The 22,606-nt window shown below is 36.5% G+C and overlaps 1 protein-coding gene across 2 annotated transcripts; it reads left to right on the forward strand.

Moving 5' to 3' along the window:
• Positions 1-796: 796 nt before the first annotated feature.
• LOC129262358 (poly [ADP-ribose] polymerase tankyrase-2-like) lies at positions 797-16,849 on the forward strand. 2 transcript variants are annotated; one of them, XM_054900467.2, is made up of 8 exons: positions 797-1,029; positions 6,880-6,958; positions 8,042-8,166; positions 8,517-8,575; positions 9,363-9,474; positions 9,975-10,070; positions 11,743-11,815; positions 12,857-16,849. In XM_054900467.2, exons 1-8 carry the CDS (start codon positions 889-891, stop codon positions 12,967-12,969), a joined length of 798 nt encoding a protein of 265 aa, XP_054756442.2. In that variant the 5' UTR covers positions 797-888; the 3' UTR covers positions 12,970-16,849. The 2 variants fall into 2 exon arrangements, 1 of the variants encoding a protein (XP_054756442.2); XR_010293662.1 differs by having other exon boundaries at positions 805-1,029; positions 11,743-12,664; positions 12,836-16,849.
• Positions 16,850-22,606: the final 5,757 nt, after the last annotated feature.

Here is a 22,606-nt window from a genome sequence, read left to right on the forward strand (position 1 = left end):
TCGTGCTATCATTTGCGATTTCTTGGTCACAATATATGTTGCACAGAATCGCAACGGTTGTAAGCAGTCGCAACACCAATCGTGAAAGGGGCTTTAATCACCGGGACGGCGCCAGAATTGATGATCCACTGTTTCCAGATCAGTGAAATAAACCGATACGGGAGCAACTATAAGATGTACTTTTTATATTCACACAAGACAGATCTCTTTATTTCTTACTCTTCTTTCTTTTATTCCTTTTTTCTTTCTCTTCTCCCACTTCAAATAAAAATCATAAAACAATCTCCCCCCCCCCCACCCCGTACTGCCGCCCCTGGCCAATCATGTATTTTTTCCTATTATATTATTTCATTAACCGGGAAATGTTAAACATAAAATACCAAAATGAATGAATTTTAAACTGTCACAAAATACGTATTTTTTTTCTTCCAGTCTAACATCGAACTATTACATAATTTTTTTTATAAAGTACAATAAAACGGGGAGAATTATGTTAAAAATAATCACTCTATATATATAGTCAGGAAAAGAAAGTGCATATACCATGTGCCCCCGGTTCTGAAACTGAAACTGAAATATATTTAAACCGTGGAAGATAGATAGATGCTTCCGCATCAAGTTGTTTATTTTTTTCTTTCAATAGAATTTTATCGATCATCGAAAATCAACAAGCTTATATAGTTATTATTATTGTAGAAAATAAAAAGAAATTTGGTCACAGTTAATTAATTGGCAAACTAACAACTTCGCGTTCCATAGATCTTCACCTTGCCCCCCTGCCATGTAAAGCTACTGAAACAACTCTGTAACTGAGATACACACTTCGTAATCAGTGTATACAATTCGCGGTAAAAAGATGATCGTTAATATGCGATCTTGGGCGAGAAGATGGCGACTTCCACGGACGCTAAAGGCGTAACCAAGAAGGCATCCAGTGATGGAATTATGCGTGATATGCAGAACCAATTGCGTACAGCTCACATCAATTTGCCAGATTTGTCAACGTTAGCACAAAAGGGTGAAGAGCAGGTAAATTATTACTTGATATCAATACGATAAATGGCAATACAAGCAGCCGATTAGTAAGAACAAAAAAATCACCAGTCACCGCACAGCCACAGACATCGGACGACACCGCGCCGCATCGGCGTGATTGGAATTTGGATCACCCCGCCTTGTCTGGTCAAGAAGATTATCATCTCCTTGACCTTGGTCTGGTGCACCCATGGGTTCATATCATCTCGCGTGCGAAGGAATATCAGTCATATGCACGCGACACACATGACAAGTCAAAAAGATAGTGGGCTTTTGCCCACATAAAATATCACCAATAAAAAAAGGCAATAATCTGCTAATTTCACATTGATTCTGCTATGACTGAGTATGAGTATGACACTTACCGAATCATTTAGATCCTTCCGTGACTTCTCCTTGAAGTTTTTTCTTTAAAATATGTATATTTTCTTGATCTTTAGTGAAGATTTCACGGAGATAAAATTTGGTCAGCGTAGATATCAATTTTCGCCTAAAGAGGGCGCGCGATTTATATTCATATCAAAGACACGACAAGGGAAAGATTAGGAACCTACACTATTTTACACGCAAATCGACGCAAGGCATTACGCGAAGTCCGTGAAGTGTCCAATCTTTTCATTGTATAAACTTTGGTATACCGTGACGTTTGTTAATACTGCTTGTACTGCTGGTTTCATTCCAGGCATGTGTATTTTTAAAAAAAAATTATATTAGGCCTAGGCCTAGTCATCGTTTTAAATTAATTGCAACAAAAGTGTCATCATCGCCAATAGTAATCCTGAATTATGTTTTTGAAGGTATTTTATTTATTGGTGCCCATAATTAGTAAATTAATCATAAGAATTGCGCATTCAAAGAATTTAGACACAGTTATAAAATTACCGAGGAGCTGAATCAAGGTTGTGAAATTTATTAGCGCCACCAACGGGCTTCCTTGTATTTCCGTAGAAGAGACAAACGAAGTCACTTGCTAGGCCGAGGTAAGCGAAATTTGCTCTTTTGAAATGAAATGAGTTAAATATCATATGTATAATTTTGTTATGTATTGCTACTTACCGGAAAGAGCCCCGGTGCGTAGGGAGAAGGAGTTTCGGCAAATATTACTTCAGCAATGCAGCAATGTTTGCCGACTACCGTAAGTAACGGTGTATTAACCGCACCCGTGTATTAACCGCACCCCCAACTTTGGACTTAAAAATAAAAAAATTAAAAAAAAAAAAAAAAAAAAAAAATCCTTCTCACATTTACATGCATATTTGAGGTACGAAGAAACAAAAACTAAGTTAAAGATTTCAAAGTATTCAAAGAGATTACCGGTATGCGGAAATCTGCTGTTCTTGATCAATTCATCTACAAAATAAAGAAATTGACATTTTTTCCAGTTGTTTTACGGCTTCGTGCCGTCTCTCTCATACGTGGTGCACGATGTACATGGTATCTTATGAAAAGCAAACAGGAAAGAAAAAAATAAGCTGGCGCGAAACGGGACTTTGAGGGGTTAAAATGAATAGCGCCAGCTTTAGTCGCACTAAAACCACAATACAACACAAGCTAGCTCTCGGCTCTTGCTCAGCTGTGACAAATTATTACCGAGAATGCTTGGCGTCTCTTTGAACTTAGCCAGGGAACTTTAGCTGCTTTGAATCGAGAATAAAGTCGAAATTAGTGTCATGAAGGTGGGTGCATTTGTTATGGACACTATTTGATTAAGATCCCCGGGGGGGCCACTTACATTGACGAGTGGATACCATGCGCGACCAAAAAAACACGTAAAAAGGATGTCTTTTTCACGATAGGGCACGTTACGTACGTAACGTGATAAGGGTATCAAAAACACAAAAATAATGAAAAAAGGGTATCTATTTCGCTAAGAAAGTTACGTGTTTAGGGTCAAATTTGCGGGGATGATAAAACAAAATTAAAATGTTTTAAAAAGGATGTCCCTTTTGCCCCAACACTACGTGTTTAGAGTCCGATTTGCACGAGGTGTAGAAGGTGGCGTCGTACTTTAATAACCAAATGATGTGTATAAAGGTAAAACCGACGACCGTAGGACCCGTTACATTAAAATATTTCTGTACTTGTTTAGGGGTTCATTTCAGGGAATATTTGCAAAGAGTATCGTTTTGTTTCCAATACTTGTTAAGGGTAGGGTTTCACACGCCAATACTTGTTAAGGGGTGCATTTTCAGCATATGGAAATTACGTGTTTAGGGTGCTTTTCGAGACCCCATGGTCGCGCATGGTATCCACTCGCCAATGGAAGTGGCCCCCCCGGGTTAAGATCGTAATAATCGCTTCCCATTACCCGCGGCTCATACCCCTCTAAACGACATTGCCCTGGGCGGCTACGCCCGGCCACTCGATGTGTTGTGAACTGGCAGACTTCTTACATGTTCGGGAGGGTTTACGCGGGTGGGCTCAGACTAGGGTGTCTGGAGAAAAAAATTATTTTTCTTATTTCAAGAAAATATCACATTTTCTTTGTGAATTTGAAAAGAAATGACCTTCAGACTGAGTGACAGAAATGTAACATTTTTGAAAAAATCAAATTATTGGCTGCAAAAAAGAAGAATGAAATTAGGTAAATTTTCAGCATTTCTCTGCCATAGACTGTGTAGTTAAGAAATGGACACACACAAATTCAAAATTTTAGCTTCCGAGAGCTGCTAAGAATTTATTATTTATGCCAAAAACTTGTCCATAAAGAGTCCAATAGGATTTTTATGCTCTTTCTGATGGTATGATTTTTATAAAGATTTGGAAACCAGATCACAATGAAAAATTGCGACAAAGTGAAAAAAATTGTGCAAAACAGAAATTCATTTTCCCATAGAAAACGCATGGGGAAATGGCATTCTCAACACACACACAAATAAGGGTTTGCAATTTATCTCTAAATCCTTATTTAACATGATCATATAAACTTGTCCTTACTGTCAAAAGAAGCCCCTGAATTTTCTCTTTCCATACATGCCAAACACAAGTTAATAATCAATTCAGATCACATTTTTCTAGCAGCCTGAACTTCCCGAAAAAATGTGCCATTTTTACCCCTAAATCAGCCTGTTTTATGCTGACACTTTTCAGTGTGGCTTCAGACACCCTACTCAGACCCGTCACCGTGGATAAACCGCACCCCCGACTTTTGCTTATATCCCGCCGAGAAAAAGGTGCGGTTAATACACCGTTACTTACGGTACTTCGAAATCTACAGTCAAACACGGTCCGGTGTACGAGGTTCGTATATATATACGAACCTAGTATTAGTGTGAGTGGGTCTGGTGTGATGCACCGTGCGTCTTGTACTCAGTCAGGGAGCTCCGCTGCGGTATGGCAGTGAGTCCAAACTTCGTGTGTGTCCATACTTCGTGGACGGTCATTATCTCTAACTTAAGTTAAAACTAGCCAATATCCTTTGACCTTAATCTGACTGACATCATCAACGTGAAAAGCGACATAAAATTACACTTTGACGCAAGTATCTTCAGCTTCAGGATGAGTTTGGTACATGTATTCATGAAAATATTGTCCAAAGATCGGCAAATTTGTCGGCGTTAGCGCCCGTTCCGAAGAAATCTGAAATTGTCAACAAGCATGATACTGTAATAATCAGTTTGCAAGCAGATATAAAAATTGTCAGTTCAATGTGGTATGGTAGTGGATCGTATTACCGAACACTTTTCATGAATTCAATCATATCAAACACATTATTTTCATAAAATTCACCAAATTTTCACCATAAATACACAATTACCTACAAAATATAAATATGTAACAATTTTGCCGAAATCGTTTTTCATTTTTACGATATCAGCTTCCAATCGGACCCCTCTTCGCATGTGAATTATTTTGGTCACTTGAAAAAGGTATCGTATTACCGAACGTGTGTTTTCTATGGGAAAAGTTGAGAAAACAACAAAATCACTGATGGGCTATTTTGACCATATTTTATTATTTTTAGAATATGAAGACTTTGAAAATGTGTTTTTGACCATTTTTCATCATCTTTCTATTCAAGTTCTCTTTGGAAGGATGTTGCAAAATTTTGAGCGTATGAAATTAGTTTCTGATACGTATCATGCGCGCGTTCGGTAATACAAGGCCGGTCGGTAATACAATCACTCACTATACTGGCTTGGCTGATTCTATAGCATTTTGTCGTCAATCTGATATAAATATCTCACCTTTTGAGCTAACCCAGGGAGCTCCCGCCCGCTGTGCGGGCGGGAGCCCAGGGGCTTACCGTGTATTTGACCATACTCACAGGACAAGGGTGATTTATGGTCTAAATATTTCTCCATATGAATTGTGAAAACAGAAATTATGCACTTACCACGATTATATGGATGAAGGTCTAACGAGTGGCAGTTTTCTGACATCTGGGCACAAACTGGAACCTCAAAAAAACGAAAAGTTCTCCCCTACCACAGTCTCGATCGGCCATTTTGTTACGCGGGCGGGAGCACCCTGGGTTACTTTTGAGCTTGAGTTTTTATTTAAATCTCCACAAAAACTTTGGTCCGCAAAGTTAGGTCACACTTTTTCAAAACTCTTTGGCGCTAATGCAGTTTCGCACCGGCCGATTACCATCATACCTCATCACCAATAGTACTTGTTCCCAAATGTCATGACAAGTCTCTCAGTCACATTTCGAGGTCAATATTCTCACCTCTTTTCCAAATATCGCGATCGGGAACGGCTGTATTTCAGCTTTGATCTCGATGTCGTTGTTCGAATCCTCAGACATCACTTCGCGGATCGCTTGGATTCGCCGTGTGCCGTAATGTTGATATGGACTGAAGTTAGCAACCAAATCATGCGAACATGTGGAGAACAAACTGCCAGCATGCTGCAGGCTACCTCAGGCGATGTTCGTGCAGGCTCCACTCCACTTCACTACCGCTACACTACGCTCCACCTACCCGAATGTTCGTGCAGGCTCCACTCCACTTCACTACCGCTACACTACGCTCCACCTACCCGAATGTTCGTGCAGGCTCCACTCCACTTCACTACCGCTACACTACGCTCCACCTACCCGAACATCGGGACAGTGAACTAGATCGGATATTCTGAGTCATAAATGGTGGGATGGCAATCATGGTTATCGTAAAAATTAAAGGAAAAAAATATAAAGAGGGATATGAATGACTTAATATCTTACTTTACACCCGTATTTCACTCCGTGTCCATCTTTTGGTTATCCTCAAAATTTGTGATTTTGGGCCAGTATCTTTCTCCTCACACGTATTATTCACGGCCGATTTCAAAACATCGCCTGAGGTAGCTGCAGGCAAATCTTTTGGTCGCATAACTTCAGTCCATATCAACATTACGGAGCACGGCGAAAAATAGTAGACAGCTGGCAGCCGTCTGTTTCGAGGAGTCTTTTAACATTTTTCATATTTTTTAAATTTCTCCTCATACACAGACGGCTCGCTATCGTGCAGCCACCATTAGGGGACTTGCAATGCAAAATCCCCCCGTCGGGGCTCTTCAATTTTTGTCTTTAATGAATCAAACATTTGAAAATTAACGCGACCGAAATGCAAATTAATATTCCCTCTTGGCATTAATTGCCCCAAAAAAAGAAAAATCAAGTTAAAAGGAACAAAAACAGTGACTTACTTCGGCTGTCGCACAACTTCACTGCCCTTTTGTATCCGATCTTGATACACATAAACATATGGTCATTGAGCCAGACGAAGTCTCAGCGGAGCATATTCCCTGACAGAAATGACCTATTTATCAGTCTAATGTAGAGGTACTGGAAAAGCAATGTTGTGCACGTACTAGATCTATATCTCATGAGACTCTTGGTTTTTTTTCTTTCTCTTGTAGTTGGTTGAAAAGTTTCTGTCAGAGAGTGTTGAGGTGAAGGGAGAAACCGGAGAAGTTGTACAAAGTCAGCTGTATATTGGTAAGGTTTACTTGTAAATAGTTTCATGATATATTTTAAATAATTAAATAAGATAAAAAGGGGGTCTACAATACATGATTGACTGATTCATAAATGGTTTATTTTTCTATTCATCCATTCTTTTTAAACAGTCCATACAGAGTTACAAAGAATGTGTATAGCATTTCCATATATTCGAATGTACAATAAAAGAGCAATGTGGATTAATGTCTTGCTCACGGGCGTTAGTGCCATGGCTGGGATTGAACCCGGACTTTCACATGTCTAGCAGGTGCCTTGGGTCACTCGGCACATCATCGAAAAGAATGGTATCAAAATGAATTATTATAAAGGGAAATTCATAAATTGGAAATGAAAATATCAAAATAAAGTATTAAAAAGCAGAAAATTGTAATTGGAAATGAAAATAGACAGGGTAGTATTTGATTTAGCATTTTTGACAGTGATTTTCACTGACAAAATTCACTCTAAACTGATTAAATATAAGGATTTCAGCAAATAACAACTAGTCATTGGAAATCATCAATTTAAAGTTAAACAAAAAAGGCAAACAAACAAAATAAACAAAAGGTCTGAGTCTGACAGCTTGTGATGTCTAAGGAAGTTAGATTTTTAATCAAGTCAATAAGTAGGTCTAGATTCTATCCGTTGGTGTGTATGTTATTTCTCTCGCCTTTCTTCATTTTCCTGTGTGCTATCCCCATTGATTGCGATATTCTCTCTTTCACACCCCTCACCAATGATGAGGGTAGGAATTATGCCAGGGCTGTTTTATTTTGGGCGTACATGTAGCTCTCGGTCGTACATGCTCAACTGATTTAACAAAACTCCTGGCAATAGCAAAGGACTAACCCAATAGCCTCATTGCAATTCCATGCCTCCACCCACTGTAAGTGTTTGCCAGGATTGAGGATGTACTGATTACTTTTGAAGTTATGAAGGTTTAAGGTCAAAGGTAACAAAGTTGGGAATGTTCAAGATCTGGCAATGAAGGAGGCATTAGTGTCAACTGCATACTGTCTGGATTCTATTCTTGTTTTTAATCACCTTTTAACTATTTTTATCTACCATTTCAATGTTTAGCTGCATTTTGGGGCTTTCATGATGTTATTAAAGGGCTGTTAGATGCTGGAGCTGACATCAATTATCAGAATAAAAACACGCTGTGGACTCCACTTCATGCTGCTGCATTTCAAGAGCACGGAAAGGTATCAAGTTTTCATTTACAGCAGAGTGTCAAATCCAACACATCTTAGACATGAAGAATTTAAATTGTGGCTAATTATGACTTACAATATGTTTTTTGTATACAATGGTACTTATTATAATACTAACAAGTAGGTCATATATATACATGTATCTATATATAAAATCTTGTCAAGAAGTATGTCGATATTTAAAAATGAACCAGATGTTGTTAGCTTAGCTGCTCATGTAATGTCTGAATATCTAGAGAAGAAAGCAGCAATTACCTGTAAGGCCGAGATTCAAGGTTTGAGAGTGACTTGATTTTTCCATTGTGTTGAAAAATAACAGTTTTCATCTGTCTCTCCTACAGGTTGTAATGCTGTTACTACAGAATGGAGCACAACCAGAGCTACCTGATATGGAAGGAAGGTATGTTTGAATAATTCATGTTCTTTCTTTCATTTAGTTTGTCTGTCTATCTGTCTTTTCTTTTATTACTTCATACACTTTCTTCTTTTTTTATTATTATCAGGGTTTAAATCAGCCCAATGCCACCCAAGGCCATGGCCTCTAATGCCCCCAGAAATGGCCTTCATGCCTTTCTGAATATTTGTAGACTTTAGGTCAGAATAAGTGCCCTTTTGCCTGTAGCCTTGTGCACATGTGTGCCATTGAAATGTAATGTAGATTTTTACTGTTGATGCCCTATTTAATAGCCGTAGCCTTGGATGCCCCTTAAAGATAAATACCAGTTTTGGTAATGATCTCAAAATGAGCTCAAACAGAATCCAAAGAAATTACCACCGAAGTGTTTGTATGTATAAATAAAAATATGTGCCAAAACTCTATGGATGAAAATACGTAATTGCTGAAAAATGAGCCTTAATATGTAAGCACAGAATTCCATCAAATGTCGGGTATTTAGTGACCATCAGGATTATCGATTTTGAGCTTAGATTTCATTATTTTACTAAGATAAGTTTACATTTAAGTGTACCAGATCTAGATGTATGATAATATTTTGACAACCTTGATTTAAAAGACATTCTCATGAAATAATTGTTTGCTGCAACTCCTGTCTTTTACCTTTAAATGAGCACTGCCTTCCTTTTTCTGTAGGGCCCTTGTAAAATTTGCATTGTCCATTTGAATTTTTAATTCTAGACCTGTATTATGCTGCTTCAACTAATAGTTCTTGGAATCATTTGCTTTTCAGAACACCAACAGACTTTGCTTCGGCCTCAAACAAGATCTGGGCTCACTTTGCTGCCCTGGGTTGTCCACGCACATCAAAACAAGATCTCATATCAAAGGGAATTATTAAGAAGGTACCAAGAATCAGTGTTCTGACTTCTGTTACTCAGTTGATATAATCAAAGAATTGTGTGAATTTTACCTATGAAGTTTCCTGAATTATCTTTTCATTACCATCTCATTTTTTTTTTTGGGGGGGGGGAGGGGGTTGATTTTGGAAGGAAAAAAGTGGGAAGACAATTATCTATATGTCATCGAATTGACATAATTTAGTAAAATGGTTAATTAGTAACTTTTATCCTTTGTCATTGTTAAACATGATTATTGCTGCAGAAAGACTAGAGTTAATATCAGAAAAGGAAAACACGATTGTTAAAGTACTTTTATTGTGAAGCAATGTATTTAGTATCCAGTTTAAATTCTACCTGTTATTGTGCTGTATAGAATATTAGTTTTTTTCTGAAGAGGGAAGAAAATTAAATTAGACATAAACTTTTGTCTAGTAATCCCATTTGGTGTAAATGTTTTTGTCTGATGCATGAATTTGTTTTTTTTTAAATACTTTATATTCAAGATTACCGGGAGTGATAGTCGACCTGGAAGTGGTTCTCGACCAGGAAGCGGATCTCGACCTAATAGTGGAACCAAAATAGTATCTGGAATAAGAATGGTAAATATCAAAGTATGCAACACTAGTGATTACAAAATTGTAGTCACTGCAGGCATGAGTCTAATGATTAATATTATGTTGGCTATATATTTTTAAAAATAGGATTGCTGAGGGGCTTGTATTTTTAAAATAGGTTTAATTGAATTTAAGGTTACACTTTGGCATTCAACACATATCTCGTACAAAACTAGGTTCAGTACATCACATTTTCGTTCTCCAAATTTAAAAAAATCACAAATAGGTGGAATTTTCATTGAAGCATGATGTAGTATCACTAGCATACCTACGGGGGGGGGGGGGGGGGGGGGGGGGCAGAGGGGGCAGTCTGCCCCCCCCCCCCTGACGAGCCACAACCCATGCAAAGGACGTATCCCTGCCCCCCTGACGAGCTTGAAGACCCTTTTTTTTTTTGCTTGTCAAATTTTTTGGCGGACGGTTTTGCCCCCCCCTGTGAAAAATCCCAGGTACGCCACTGTGTAGTATGTAAACACATAGTACGGTACATGACTTTGTTTACTATGTTTGCATTCTGGCTACCTACAGCACGCCATATTGAAACCATGATTAACATTTTACTTCTGTTTAGAATATCACCCAAAATATTTAAGCTGATCTGGTGGGCCTTTTTGTGACACAACATTTGCTCCTGTGATATTTGCTCCGGTCTTCATGTCTCAGAAGGCGTAGGGTTAGAGTTAGGATTGTAATAGAAGTTTTGGTTCAGAATGATGTAGGGGTAAGGATTAGGGTTTATTTAGTTTTGGAGGTTGGGTTTTATGTTTGTCTTAACTTGCAGATTTTCCATTGAGCAATTGTGGCTGGAGCAAAGGTCATGGAACCATTTCATAAAGCTGTGTTTGTGTCAAGTCAAATGTTGAGTCACGCATAACTAATGAACAGCTTTGTGATACGGCCCCCGGGTTATTTGTTAAAATAAATATGTTACTTGTCAAAGAGTGATTTTAAATCCTTAATAGACCTTATGTTTTGACGTCATCATAGAGCTCAGTGCCTTTGCCTTGCGTGCGTTGGTGATCTACAGCTGGCGCATCTTTGATAACTCCATTTGCGCATATCCCTGTATCCTCTTGGGGAGGGCACAATGAGACTATGATGTCACATGCATAAGGTCTTTCACACAATTTGAAATCAATTTCTCTTTGGCCCCGAATTCACAAAGGTGGTTTGAAAACCCACGGTTGAATCCATGGATTATGCAGATTTCCTGTATAGATTACGCTCAATTTAGCGCGTATCGGGGGTGTGTATGAAAATTCCAATGCTGATGCCTGTTACCATGGTTACGCTATTTTATTCATGAGTCCACTGTTTGAAGAGTGGACTCATTATTCCAAACAGTGGACTCGTGAAAAAAATAGCATGGCTAACCCCAGCAACAGGCGTCAATTTGGTGCACTGTGACAAAAGCGCGCATCAGCATTGTACATTTTTTAATATACGCGGTAAAATAAGCATAATTTATACAGGAAATGGACTCAACCGTGGGTTTTCAAAACCACCTTTGTGAATTTGGGCCAATGAGTTTGATTTGAGTCTATTGCCAATCTTCGTTAGATGGGTGCTGAGAACACTCGACTCATGCATTGGAGCATTTTATTCATTTTTAATTGTCCTTGTGAACTCTAACATTTGATATTTGCTTGTTTTGCAGGCATCCTACTCAAGGCCTGAATCTGCCTATGCTATCAGACAAGATCCATTCTCTAAGGGAAAGAGTAACAATTGTAAGTACCGGTAGTATCAATTCGCAGTCTTTTGATCAAATATGGATCAAATGTGGAAGCACCGTGGTGTAGCGGTTTTGACTCTCGCCTTGTAATCAGAGGGTCGTGTGTTCGAATCCCACCATGGCCTAGCGTCCTTCGGGAAGGCGTAAATCCACAATTTGCCACTCTCCACCCAGGTGTTAAATGGGTACCCGGTAGGATGCAAAAGCCTATGTAGTATGCCTAGCAATTGAGTCTTGGAACTCGTGTTGGAATGCTCCCTAGGGAGTGGAGAAGGTGCATGCATTGTATGCGGGCATGCAAGGATCCGATGACCGGGGTAATAATATATCTGTAAAGCGCTTAGAGACGTTGTTCCGATGAGTTAAGCACTATATAAAAGCGGGATATTATTATTATTATTAAATATCACTTTAAAATTTCTAACACTTCCAGTGCTATACGGAGTTTTTACAAGCAGCCATGTTGGAGGACGAATTATAAAAACCTTTACATCAAACCGTGATAAATCATAGCATTTATGGTCTAATGATGCACAGGTTTCCCATTGCTATGTCCTCCAACATGACTTTGTGAATTCGGGTGCCTTTTACCTATCAATTTGAAAGTTCTATTTTGAATAAATAAATGAATGAATGAATGAATCATAATAAATGAATAAATCATAATAAATAAATAAATAGATTAAATAAATAAATAATAACTAAGAAAACAGTGTGGTAAATGAATATATCAATTAAAAGGTTAGTAATAGATTAAAAATAAGAGTAAAAATGTAGCCCTTTAAAATTAATTCCAACCCTGGTGTAGATAGTTTTGATTCTGAATGAGTAGTAGTAACCAGGGGTGTGAAAGTTTAGATTTTTATCTGATTTCAGATTTTTTTCGTTTTGATTTTCAGCTTATTTTTGGCTTTCCTCCGTACAAAAATTATGGGAGCTCTTTCTATTTCAGACTTTTTCTACAAGTTTCAGCTTTTTTCAGATCTTTTTATTTGTGACCACTCACACCCCTGAGTAACATACTTCCAATTTTCAGCATCTCAGATGTCGGCCATAATGGGAGGAGATGTTCTAGCAGAGGAGGATGTGTCATCAGCATCCAGTAAACATACAGATGGTCAACCAGCTTTCTCTGTTTGGAGGACATGAAAACCAATGCATGGGACCAAAGTACACTTATTTTTACATTGGGAAAATATGACTCTATCCCTGCTCCAAAATATCCTTTTTATATTGCCTCTACTGATCATGTTTGCCGCTATTTATTCACTCGTTCATTATGAGATAAAAGGTCACAGGGGTCATTATACATGAAGCTGAAATGGTCCTTTATTGCGATGACAAAAGGATCATTTTGATCGATCAAATGTGCTCATGTTTGCATGTAGAATGGATATTAATCTGATAGTTAATGTGATTTGGGGGTCAGAGGCCACCAAAAAATGCTTAAGATGGGCTCATTCTTGCAGTAAATGAAGAGCTCTTTTACAGACTGACTTTAAAAAGCATGGCTCATTTACAGCATACATGTGTGATACATTGAAACCTGTATTATGATGACTGCCCATTGGAAACAATTATGAGCAGATGTTTTTTATGGACAGATTCTTGTAATACATTTTTTATTGTGGAGTACAATGATTTATATATTTCACATCATGCAATATTAAATGAATAAACTCAACCAATTGTATTCTATAATTCTTATTTTTTCTTCTTTATCGAGCACTCTCAATCTTGTTGATAGGAGGGTATTTCCTTGTAATTCTGGAGGAGAAAGTTTGTATTTTCAAGATATAAATTTGCTATGTCATTCCTCAATTTGTAGAATATGTTTGTGTGATTGATAGAGATGTGTACTAATTAGGCTAGAGCCAGCACTTGCTATGAACACGTACACAGAGGCTCAAAGAATCTGGTATTCAAATAGAACACATTTGTCAAAATATCAAAAAGTCATGTTCATTTGACCCAACAACTGAAATTGTTAATCTTTATCATCTATATTAAACTACAGTAGATTTGAGATTGATGTTAGAGGTATAATAAGCATTGCTCATTTCTAGTCCACAGCCGTTGATTTTTATGATTTCTCCTGCAAAAATAAGGCCGGTATGATATGCTTTATTTGTCCTTGCTGAGGTTAATTTGCTACAATGTAGCTCAAACGTGCAGGTCACATCACAATCACAGAGAGTGCTTGCGCTTACTATGCCAAACAAAAATGCATTATTTGGCAACCTCTTTGTACGGGAGACATTGATAGACTACATGAAGAAATATGATATACTAAATCATATTCCCATAGTTTAATTTCTTCTACTGGTTACATGTAGTTAGGTTTAAATTTTAACATCCTAATGTCTCTAGAGTATTAGGGCCCCATTTCATAAAAAGTTGCTATGATTGCAACTCTTGCTGGAATGTTAAATTTTATTGGAAGAGCGAATCAAAAAGCGAATTTCCACTGTTTTCATGTTTTCAATTCTATATAAATTGGGGCCCCAGAGTATAATAAAGTATTATGTTTGATCCAATCAATCTCAGCTGTGTGGAAATCCATCCATACCATAATTTTTTTCCACAGAAAATTAGCTCAATCTCTTTAGTATTAAACAAAGAGAATCACACTGAATCTTCAAGAGAAAGTATGAATATAGATCATGTCTAGAAAATATTTTGAACAAACATGCATAATAGATGTTGACATTGCTGGCTTTCCATAGTTGTGGTTGATTGGATCAATCGCAACTCTGTAATAGTGTGGGCGCGTCGTGGTCTAGTGGTTCTGACTCTTGCCTTTCAAACAGAGGATCATGGGTTCGAATCCTAGCCATGGCGTGTTTTCCTTCAGCAAGAAAATTATCCACACTGTGCTGCACTCAACCCAGGTGAGGTGAATGGGTACCCGGCAGGATTAATTCCTTGATTGCTTGAGTGCCTAGGCAGCCCAGCTAAAGCCGGGGTAATAATAGCAGGGCTCGCTGGGAGAACAGTTTTCGGAACTGAAGTGGCTACCCTGGGTAAATATACCGCTATTATTATTATTATTATGTAATACGGGGCCCAGATGTCCATAGCTATGCTTTTTTCTAGACGATAGTATTTCAATGTAAGTACTCCAGGGGCCTATAACACAAAACTTTATAGCGATTGATCGCACAGTATACTTGATTGCACAACAGAACATTGTTTTCAAGCAATAAAATAGTGATTGATCGTTGGGTTAATTCCTTTGATTGATTGCATGTACTACTTAAAAATCTGCCCCAAGATCAATCACCTAGCTTTAGCTTTGTGGGGGCGTCACAGTCTAGTGGTTACAAATCTTGTCTTTCAATCTGAGGGACGTGGGTTCGAATCCCAGCCATGGTGTGTTTTCCTTAGGCAAGAAATTTACCCACGTTGTGCTGCGGTCAACCCAGGTGAGGTGAATGGGTACCCGACAGGATTACACTGTAGTTCCTTGAATGCACCAAGCGCCTTTAGCAGCTGGAGCTAAAGCTGGGGTAATATATAGTGCGCCATTGAATAGGCAACTAAAATAATCGGTGCCTCATAAGTGCTATATATTATTATTATTATGATGTTACGGGCCCCAGGTGTGAAGCTACATGTTACTGGGACAAGATGAATATTCCGTTCAAGAAAAATTAGATGATACAAGAAGTACGTCCTGATGTATCTCTCAGAAAGTTTTGTGCTATGTATAATTTTTGATCCGTCCTTTTGATAAAGTACCATAGTTTCTGTGATGTACTACTATTTTTATGAGGGTGACTTCGTTTGTTTGATTTTTTCTAAAACATTTGTCACAAATGGCTTTTGCTTTGCTGGACAAGGTCAAAAGGTGTTTTGCACAAGAAACTATTTTGAATATCATGATTTAAATCTGGGATAAATTCTCTGAGTGTCAGTAGTTAAAGGCTACCTTTATTCATATAAGAATATTCAAGGATTTCAAGCACTATTGAAAAGAAATCATACAATTGTGTTCTTAATCATTGATATATGTGCTATTGGCATAACTGACCGAACATGTCCAGTTCTACTTTTTCTACTACTTTAATAAAGACATTTATAAAAACATATCCACCGTATTAAGGGTGCTCATTACAATTACAGCACAAATTACTTCAAGAAAATGTCCTAATGAATTTACCTCATACGATATATTGTGCATTTCAAGATGTTACAATTGCCATTTTATACAGTGACTTCAGTATCTGCATTTATAGATATCACCAAACAGATATGACTAAATGTTTATTTATAAAATCTGTTTCTGTGTGGTATGTCACGTGGCAGTGATCAATACATGTACATTTGATGGTTGATTAATTGATAATTGTGTATCTTTGTAGATGGAGCCCATTCATGTCTCAAATACCATAGTGATTAGTACAATGCATTATTCAGTAGGATGTGACTTTGCTTTTACTGTAGAATGTGCCATAATACACACTTATCGTTGTGTTACTGAAATATTTTCAGTGAATATTATTTTCAAAATTTGAATGAATTCAGAAGGCTTTAGATTTTTGGATCATTGTGTCACTGCCAACTTGGAAAAAACTTGTCTATTTGCGAGTGAAAATTTGTGTTCATGCACCCAACAGTGCCTTTTGCACTCAAAAGGCTGCTAACTTTTGCGTCATGTCTGAACAACCCTTCAGGATCTGCTCATTGTCTTTGATTCATTCTTTATGATGTCTGGATTGAAATGGGATACTTTAAGGATTTTTTCTTCTCTTTATAATGCATCAGCGATCTGTGACACAAATCTTAGCGATTGATTGATTTTAAATGATTGTTAGCGATTGATTGTACATTATATAGTCAGTGCAATCGGTCATTAAGAATTGTTTGACAATAGATCACTACTCTTTGTGTTACAGGCCCCTGATGTTAATGTGTGTGTGAAGATACTTGTATTATAGTATTTATTGTCCAAGAAGCATCATGAAAATCACTATTTTTGTTGCTATGATTTTGACTTGTAAATAAAACATAGAATATGCTCTAACAATGTCTCCTTTCTACATTCTTACTGTGTAAAGTTTTCAGCCATTTAATAGCAGTGGTGAAATATTTCTTAACTTTTTCAATCACTTTTATTCTTCAAATTAGCAACAAATATTTTGTCATCATTGCTGTATTTTCTTTTACAAGAATATTTCATGGGGTTATTGACAGAGAATACCGTTAGAAGTTAAACATTTTTTCAAATATTTTATTTTCAATTTTGCTACTGCCTTGCCAACGAACGAAAATTTTAGTGATCATTTTCAGACTTCCAGAATTTCATCCCAATCTGATGTAAAAAAAAAAAGAAGTTATGACACTTTACAGCTTTGCATAATTTCACAATATAGATTTGTAAACATCCTGGCCGGTATCCAAAATTAGGGAACCAATAATGTAACCAACAAACTATTATGTATTGTATGATCTTTTCTCCCCATCATGTGTAACAAAGTTTGATTGTTCTAGAAACATGGAATTGCCATTGTTGCAAGCTAGTGTGGTTTGGTGCACACTTTATTAAAACGTACGGTTTAAGCAATAAAATACAGAAGAAATAGAGTCATTCACTCACTATCATTTGCATATCAATGTGTTACACATTGATTTTTTTGTGAAATAAATGTCAGTTTAAAATGTCATAACTTGTATGTACATCTGATTTTGATAAAACTTTCTGAATATTTCTGGTTTGATTTTCGTCTTTCTATTTAAATCTATTTTCTGTTGGGTTGGACTTACCCTTAACCTTAAAAAGACTGGGCTATTTCAAAGCCCAAGAAGACTGAGGGGGGGGGGGCTCATTTAGCCCCCTCCCCCTTATGATCTTGTTACCCATTTCATAATCTACAAAACAGTAAGATCAAATTCCGTGAAAAATCTCATTGCTAATTAATTATGCTAATTTATGCGTAATATCAAAAGTTTACTCTAACTAAATAATGTCCCTAGAAAGCTAATTTTATATTCACAGACGCGTTATAGGATTCTTATCAAATGAATTTTTGAACAATTTCATTATCACAATTATTTTCTTATGTATTTGATTGTTCAATAAACTTTCTATGTATTTCTGTTGTTTGTTTGTTATTTTTATGGAAATCATCTGGGACCTTATTCTGACCATGAACAAGATGAAATTAGTTGAGTTTAATCAGTAAAAGGAGAAATAATGACACATTTGGGCATTTTCACCACATAGGGACACAGAGGCAAAAAAATCAAATTGATATTCACATCAATTATGCTTTATGTTTATTAGTAATACAAGACCTGAAGTTTCTGGGACAATTTTTTTTCTGACTTTGGCAGCCATTTTTTATTTCAAAATGGCCGCCAAAGTATGGATACAAGTTAGTGTTGAAAATGGTATATTGATACATATTTTGTTTTGACAGATTTTTAAAGAACAGGTTTGATCATGATGTTTTCCCCTGTGATTAAGCTTGCTATTATATTACTTTATAAAATCCCATAGAAAGAAACATCAGTAATATATTTATCTGATAAAACATATTGATGAAGTATACGTGATATGGTATGTAAACGTCAGTTACCAAAAACATGAACTTTTTTCTCATTTCCCAGAAAAGAGGATATATTATATGAAACTTGGTAGATTTCCTCCTTAGGTAACACTCCTCCCTTCTACACCAAAATTAAAGATAACCAATTAACAATCAAGCCATAGGGTACATATGTGTAACGTCAGTTACCAAGTGGAAAATGTAATGTCAGTTACCATGATAAAATGTTGGTTACCAATGGTGAAATGCAAATGTGTTCAATTTTATGGTGAAGAAATATTGTATACTTGTTATTTAAGTCTTTCACTAAATTAAATCACACAAAAAGGAGCTTGCTATTGACTTTTAAAAGGTATAGTTCACAAGGAATACTATATAAAATTATGAAGGAAGTTGCATTCCCATTGTGCAAAAAAATACTATGACATGGTTTTGCATATGTACATGTACTTACCAAGTACCTAATTGTTTGTATTAGACCAAAAAAAGAAAAAGATTTTGAGCGTGCGGAAGAATAACGATAGTTTGAGAAAAATCGGACAACCTATTGCCTAAATCTGCAACATTTGATAAGCTTAACATTGCGATGAATGGAGGTTTCCAGGGCCCCATTTTTTGTTTCTAGGATTCTTTTGAGCATTGCTGGGCTAAAGTAAATTCCTGATTTTTATACCTGTTAGTAGTGTAGATGTGTGATACAATTTTTGTTTTTGGTTTACAAGTATAGATGAAAAGTGAAATTTGACAGTTCTGATCAATGTTGCATGGATCTCCTAAAACTGTTTCTTTTTCTAATTTACAAATAGTTCAGTTTCAGTTTAGAAGCTGGAGTTTATTTTTTGTTGACAGCTTACATGTGAAAAATAAATTAGGAAAGAGAATGATTCAACAAATTATGAAGAAAATTGAAATCCGATAGATATGAACAAGCATTGCTTGCAATGACCAGAATAGAAATCAATAAAACTGCATGAGATTCAGGGGAGAGGAAGCCCAGGGGAGGAGACCCTTATTCATTTTGCCTTTTTTGAGGGGAGGGGCCGGTTGGAGAAAGAAAAGGTTTAAAAATTCAATATAAAACTTATGAATATATGTAAATGGGTGTATAGTCAGAAAAATCTGTGTGTACAGTCCATGCAATATTAAATTACTACATACATGTAGCTGCTACATGTATGACCCCCGAGTAAGTAAAACCTACATTTCTTATCTTTTGTTAATTTAAAATGTGAAGTTCACTGTATTATCAAACTTTTATGATTTTAAAAATCCTTACATATAAGTACCAAGAAAATTATGCCTTTGAAAATCATATAGCACTGGTAAATGTTAATGTGTCAGTTACCGACAAGTAATAGAATGTTCAAATCAAAGAAAAGGGAATTAAGAAAAAGAAAAAAAAAATTTCATTGAAATGTTCCTAGAAACTTAGGTATACTTCCACATCAAACTCACTTTCATGTGAAGCCCGGCCTGCACAGAAGAACAATGCAATGATTCCATATATTTGACTTCCATGTGTTCAATCTCGATGGCAAATTAAATGTAACGTCGGTTACCGTAACGTCAATTACCAACATGGTCGTGGAAAAATTATCATAGCCCCGAAAAGACAAAAACAAATTATTTAATATTTTGACACATCTTAACCTAGTAACGAAGGTATATTGACATATTCAAATTATTACTCTATCTACTCAGGGACATGAGATATTTCAATTTTACTGAACACCCTGAAATTGCATGTCCTCTTTGCATAACGTCAGTTACCGACACATTTTTGCTTGCTGATGCATAACAAATGTGGTTGCATTGAAAAACTTATCAGAGTATACAGCAAGGTTCACTTTATTAACTATATCAAAAGCAAACTCCCTTCATTTGTTGTTTTAGAGATACACACAATGAAAAGTGTGTAAAATTGTGCTGTGTAACGTCAGTTACCGTGAAAATGCCCATTTATGAATTTTTGTTAAATGCAAAATTTGCATAGGATTTATAAGCGAATTCACGTTTTTGAGCAGTTTGGGGTCTGCATGCACTTACAAAATGTTGTGTGATTTTGGAAGCGCTTGCAAGGAGATCACAAATTTGGTCTCAAAAGTTGTGCGAAACATGAAAGTAGAAGTCAGTGAGCAGCGCCATGAAAAGTTTAGCGCGGCAGATTTATCACAAAAATGTGTTGGGGGGTGGGGTGATTCAGCCCCCCTCCCCCCGTCAAACATGAGATCAAGAAAACTAGCTGAAAAGGAATACTGAAAAACACCAAAAATCACCAGCATGAGTAATTCTCTCAGATTTCTCGATATGCCAACAAAACCTTTTCCACTTGGGAGAAATTTAACTTATAAGTGGTATATTGTTTTGCTTAAGACGGTCAAAAAGTGGTTCTACTTGGGTTATAATCTGACTTGGGGATGATCGACTTATGCAGAGTTAAAGGGGAAGTGCACCCTGACAAAAAGTTTAATATAAAAATAGAAAAAATAATGAGAAATTTCATTTCATTTTTCATTTCATTTATTTCACATTAAAAACCAATACACACAATTACAAAAGACAGAAAAGGAAATTACTCCATGTATATATAAAAGAGAGAGAAAAAAATAAAACTAAAATACAATGGTAAATAATGTGACCGGGGCTAGAAAAAGCAGAGCTTATCGAGTCTAGCCCCGGCAGAAATGGGGAATACAAGAGGAAGGAGAGGCCCACCCCGGGAGCACGTACGGTCAGAGGCATTAGGCACTCTGACCGTGACCAACTAAGCGCCCGGAGTAGCTCTCTCCTCCAGTGAACACTTTAAAATCAACCTAATGGAAATAAGGGGGGGGGGGGACAGAAAAAAAGGAGATTAAAACGAGTTACACACTGATTTTGATTAATGATTATTTAGAATTGCACAGATACCTCTTGTATTTCATCTTAAACTGCCGTAATGACGGACTTTGTTTGATGTTATCATCTAAAGCAGACCATACTAGATAGCCCTGATACTTCACACTTCTCTGTCCTGTAGTGGTCCTGAAATATATGCTATGTAATTTCTTTGAGTTTCGAGTATTATGACAATGGACATCACTATTGCATTTAAACCAATTTTGGAGTGATTTTGGAAGTAATCCCTTTTCAGACCTGTACATGAATTCTCCAAGTTGTAACTTGCACAATTCGTATATAGTTAGTACTCTAAATTGTTTAAAAAGGTCTTTTGTATGAGCCAGATAATGAGTTTTACCAATTATACGTAATGCACGCTTTTGCAACAGATATAATCGATTTAACAATGTATTTGATGCATTCATCCAAAGCATATTCCCATATTGTAAGTGAGGTAGAACCAGTGTATTGTATAACAAGAGTAATACATTTGATGGTAGTACAAATTTCAGCTTTGACATAACGCCAATTATTCTTGATATCTTCAGTGCGATATCGTTAACATGTAAAGACCATGATAATTTGTCATCAATACTAACTCCCAAAAAACGGGTAGTACTCACTTGCTTTAAGGGTTCTGATGAGTCCGCAAACTTAAGTGAAAGTAAGCTCTTATCATACTGTTTATTACATGGGACAAAATGCATGAAATTTGTTTTGTCAATGTTTATCCTTAACCCATTCACTTTATACCAATCATTTACATTTTGTATTTCTTTATTCATGTTTTGTATTAAGGTACCTAGGTCTTTTGCACTTGCAAACACATTAGTGTCGTCAGCGAAAATAATGTATGACAAAGCAGAGGATGCATATCGGCGAAGGTTTGATGAAAATCCATCAAAGAATGAAAAAGTTATGAGAATTTTAATTATTTGATTTGTGAGTTCATAGCAGCTCTCCTATGGTAAAAAAAAATCAATGAAATGTAATTTCTCAGAAAATTAAACATGTTTTTTGTGTACCTTCAGTATATCAATACACAAAGTAAAAGAAAATAAAAAATAAGTCATAATGAACATTAAATTAAATTGATGCCTTTTATATTACATAACATATGGGGCAGCTGCCTGTTTATGACATCACATATCCAAAACTTTAAATTCTGATAACTTTCTTAATCTTCGATAGATTTTCCTCAAACCTTCACCAATACATTTAATTATTGTTTCTGCTATTTTTACATCAAAGCTTTTATCCAGGGTGAACTTCCCTTTTAACTTCAAGAAAAGTCAGGGTTCCATCACACAAAGAATGATTATGGTTTGTCCTTCATAAATATCTGGAACAAGAAA

Source organism: Lytechinus pictus, chromosome 5 (assembly GCF_037042905.1).
Source record: "Lytechinus pictus isolate F3 Inbred chromosome 5, Lp3.0, whole genome shotgun sequence".
In the NCBI taxonomy this organism is placed as follows: Eukaryota; Metazoa; Echinodermata; class Echinoidea; order Temnopleuroida; family Toxopneustidae; genus Lytechinus; species Lytechinus pictus.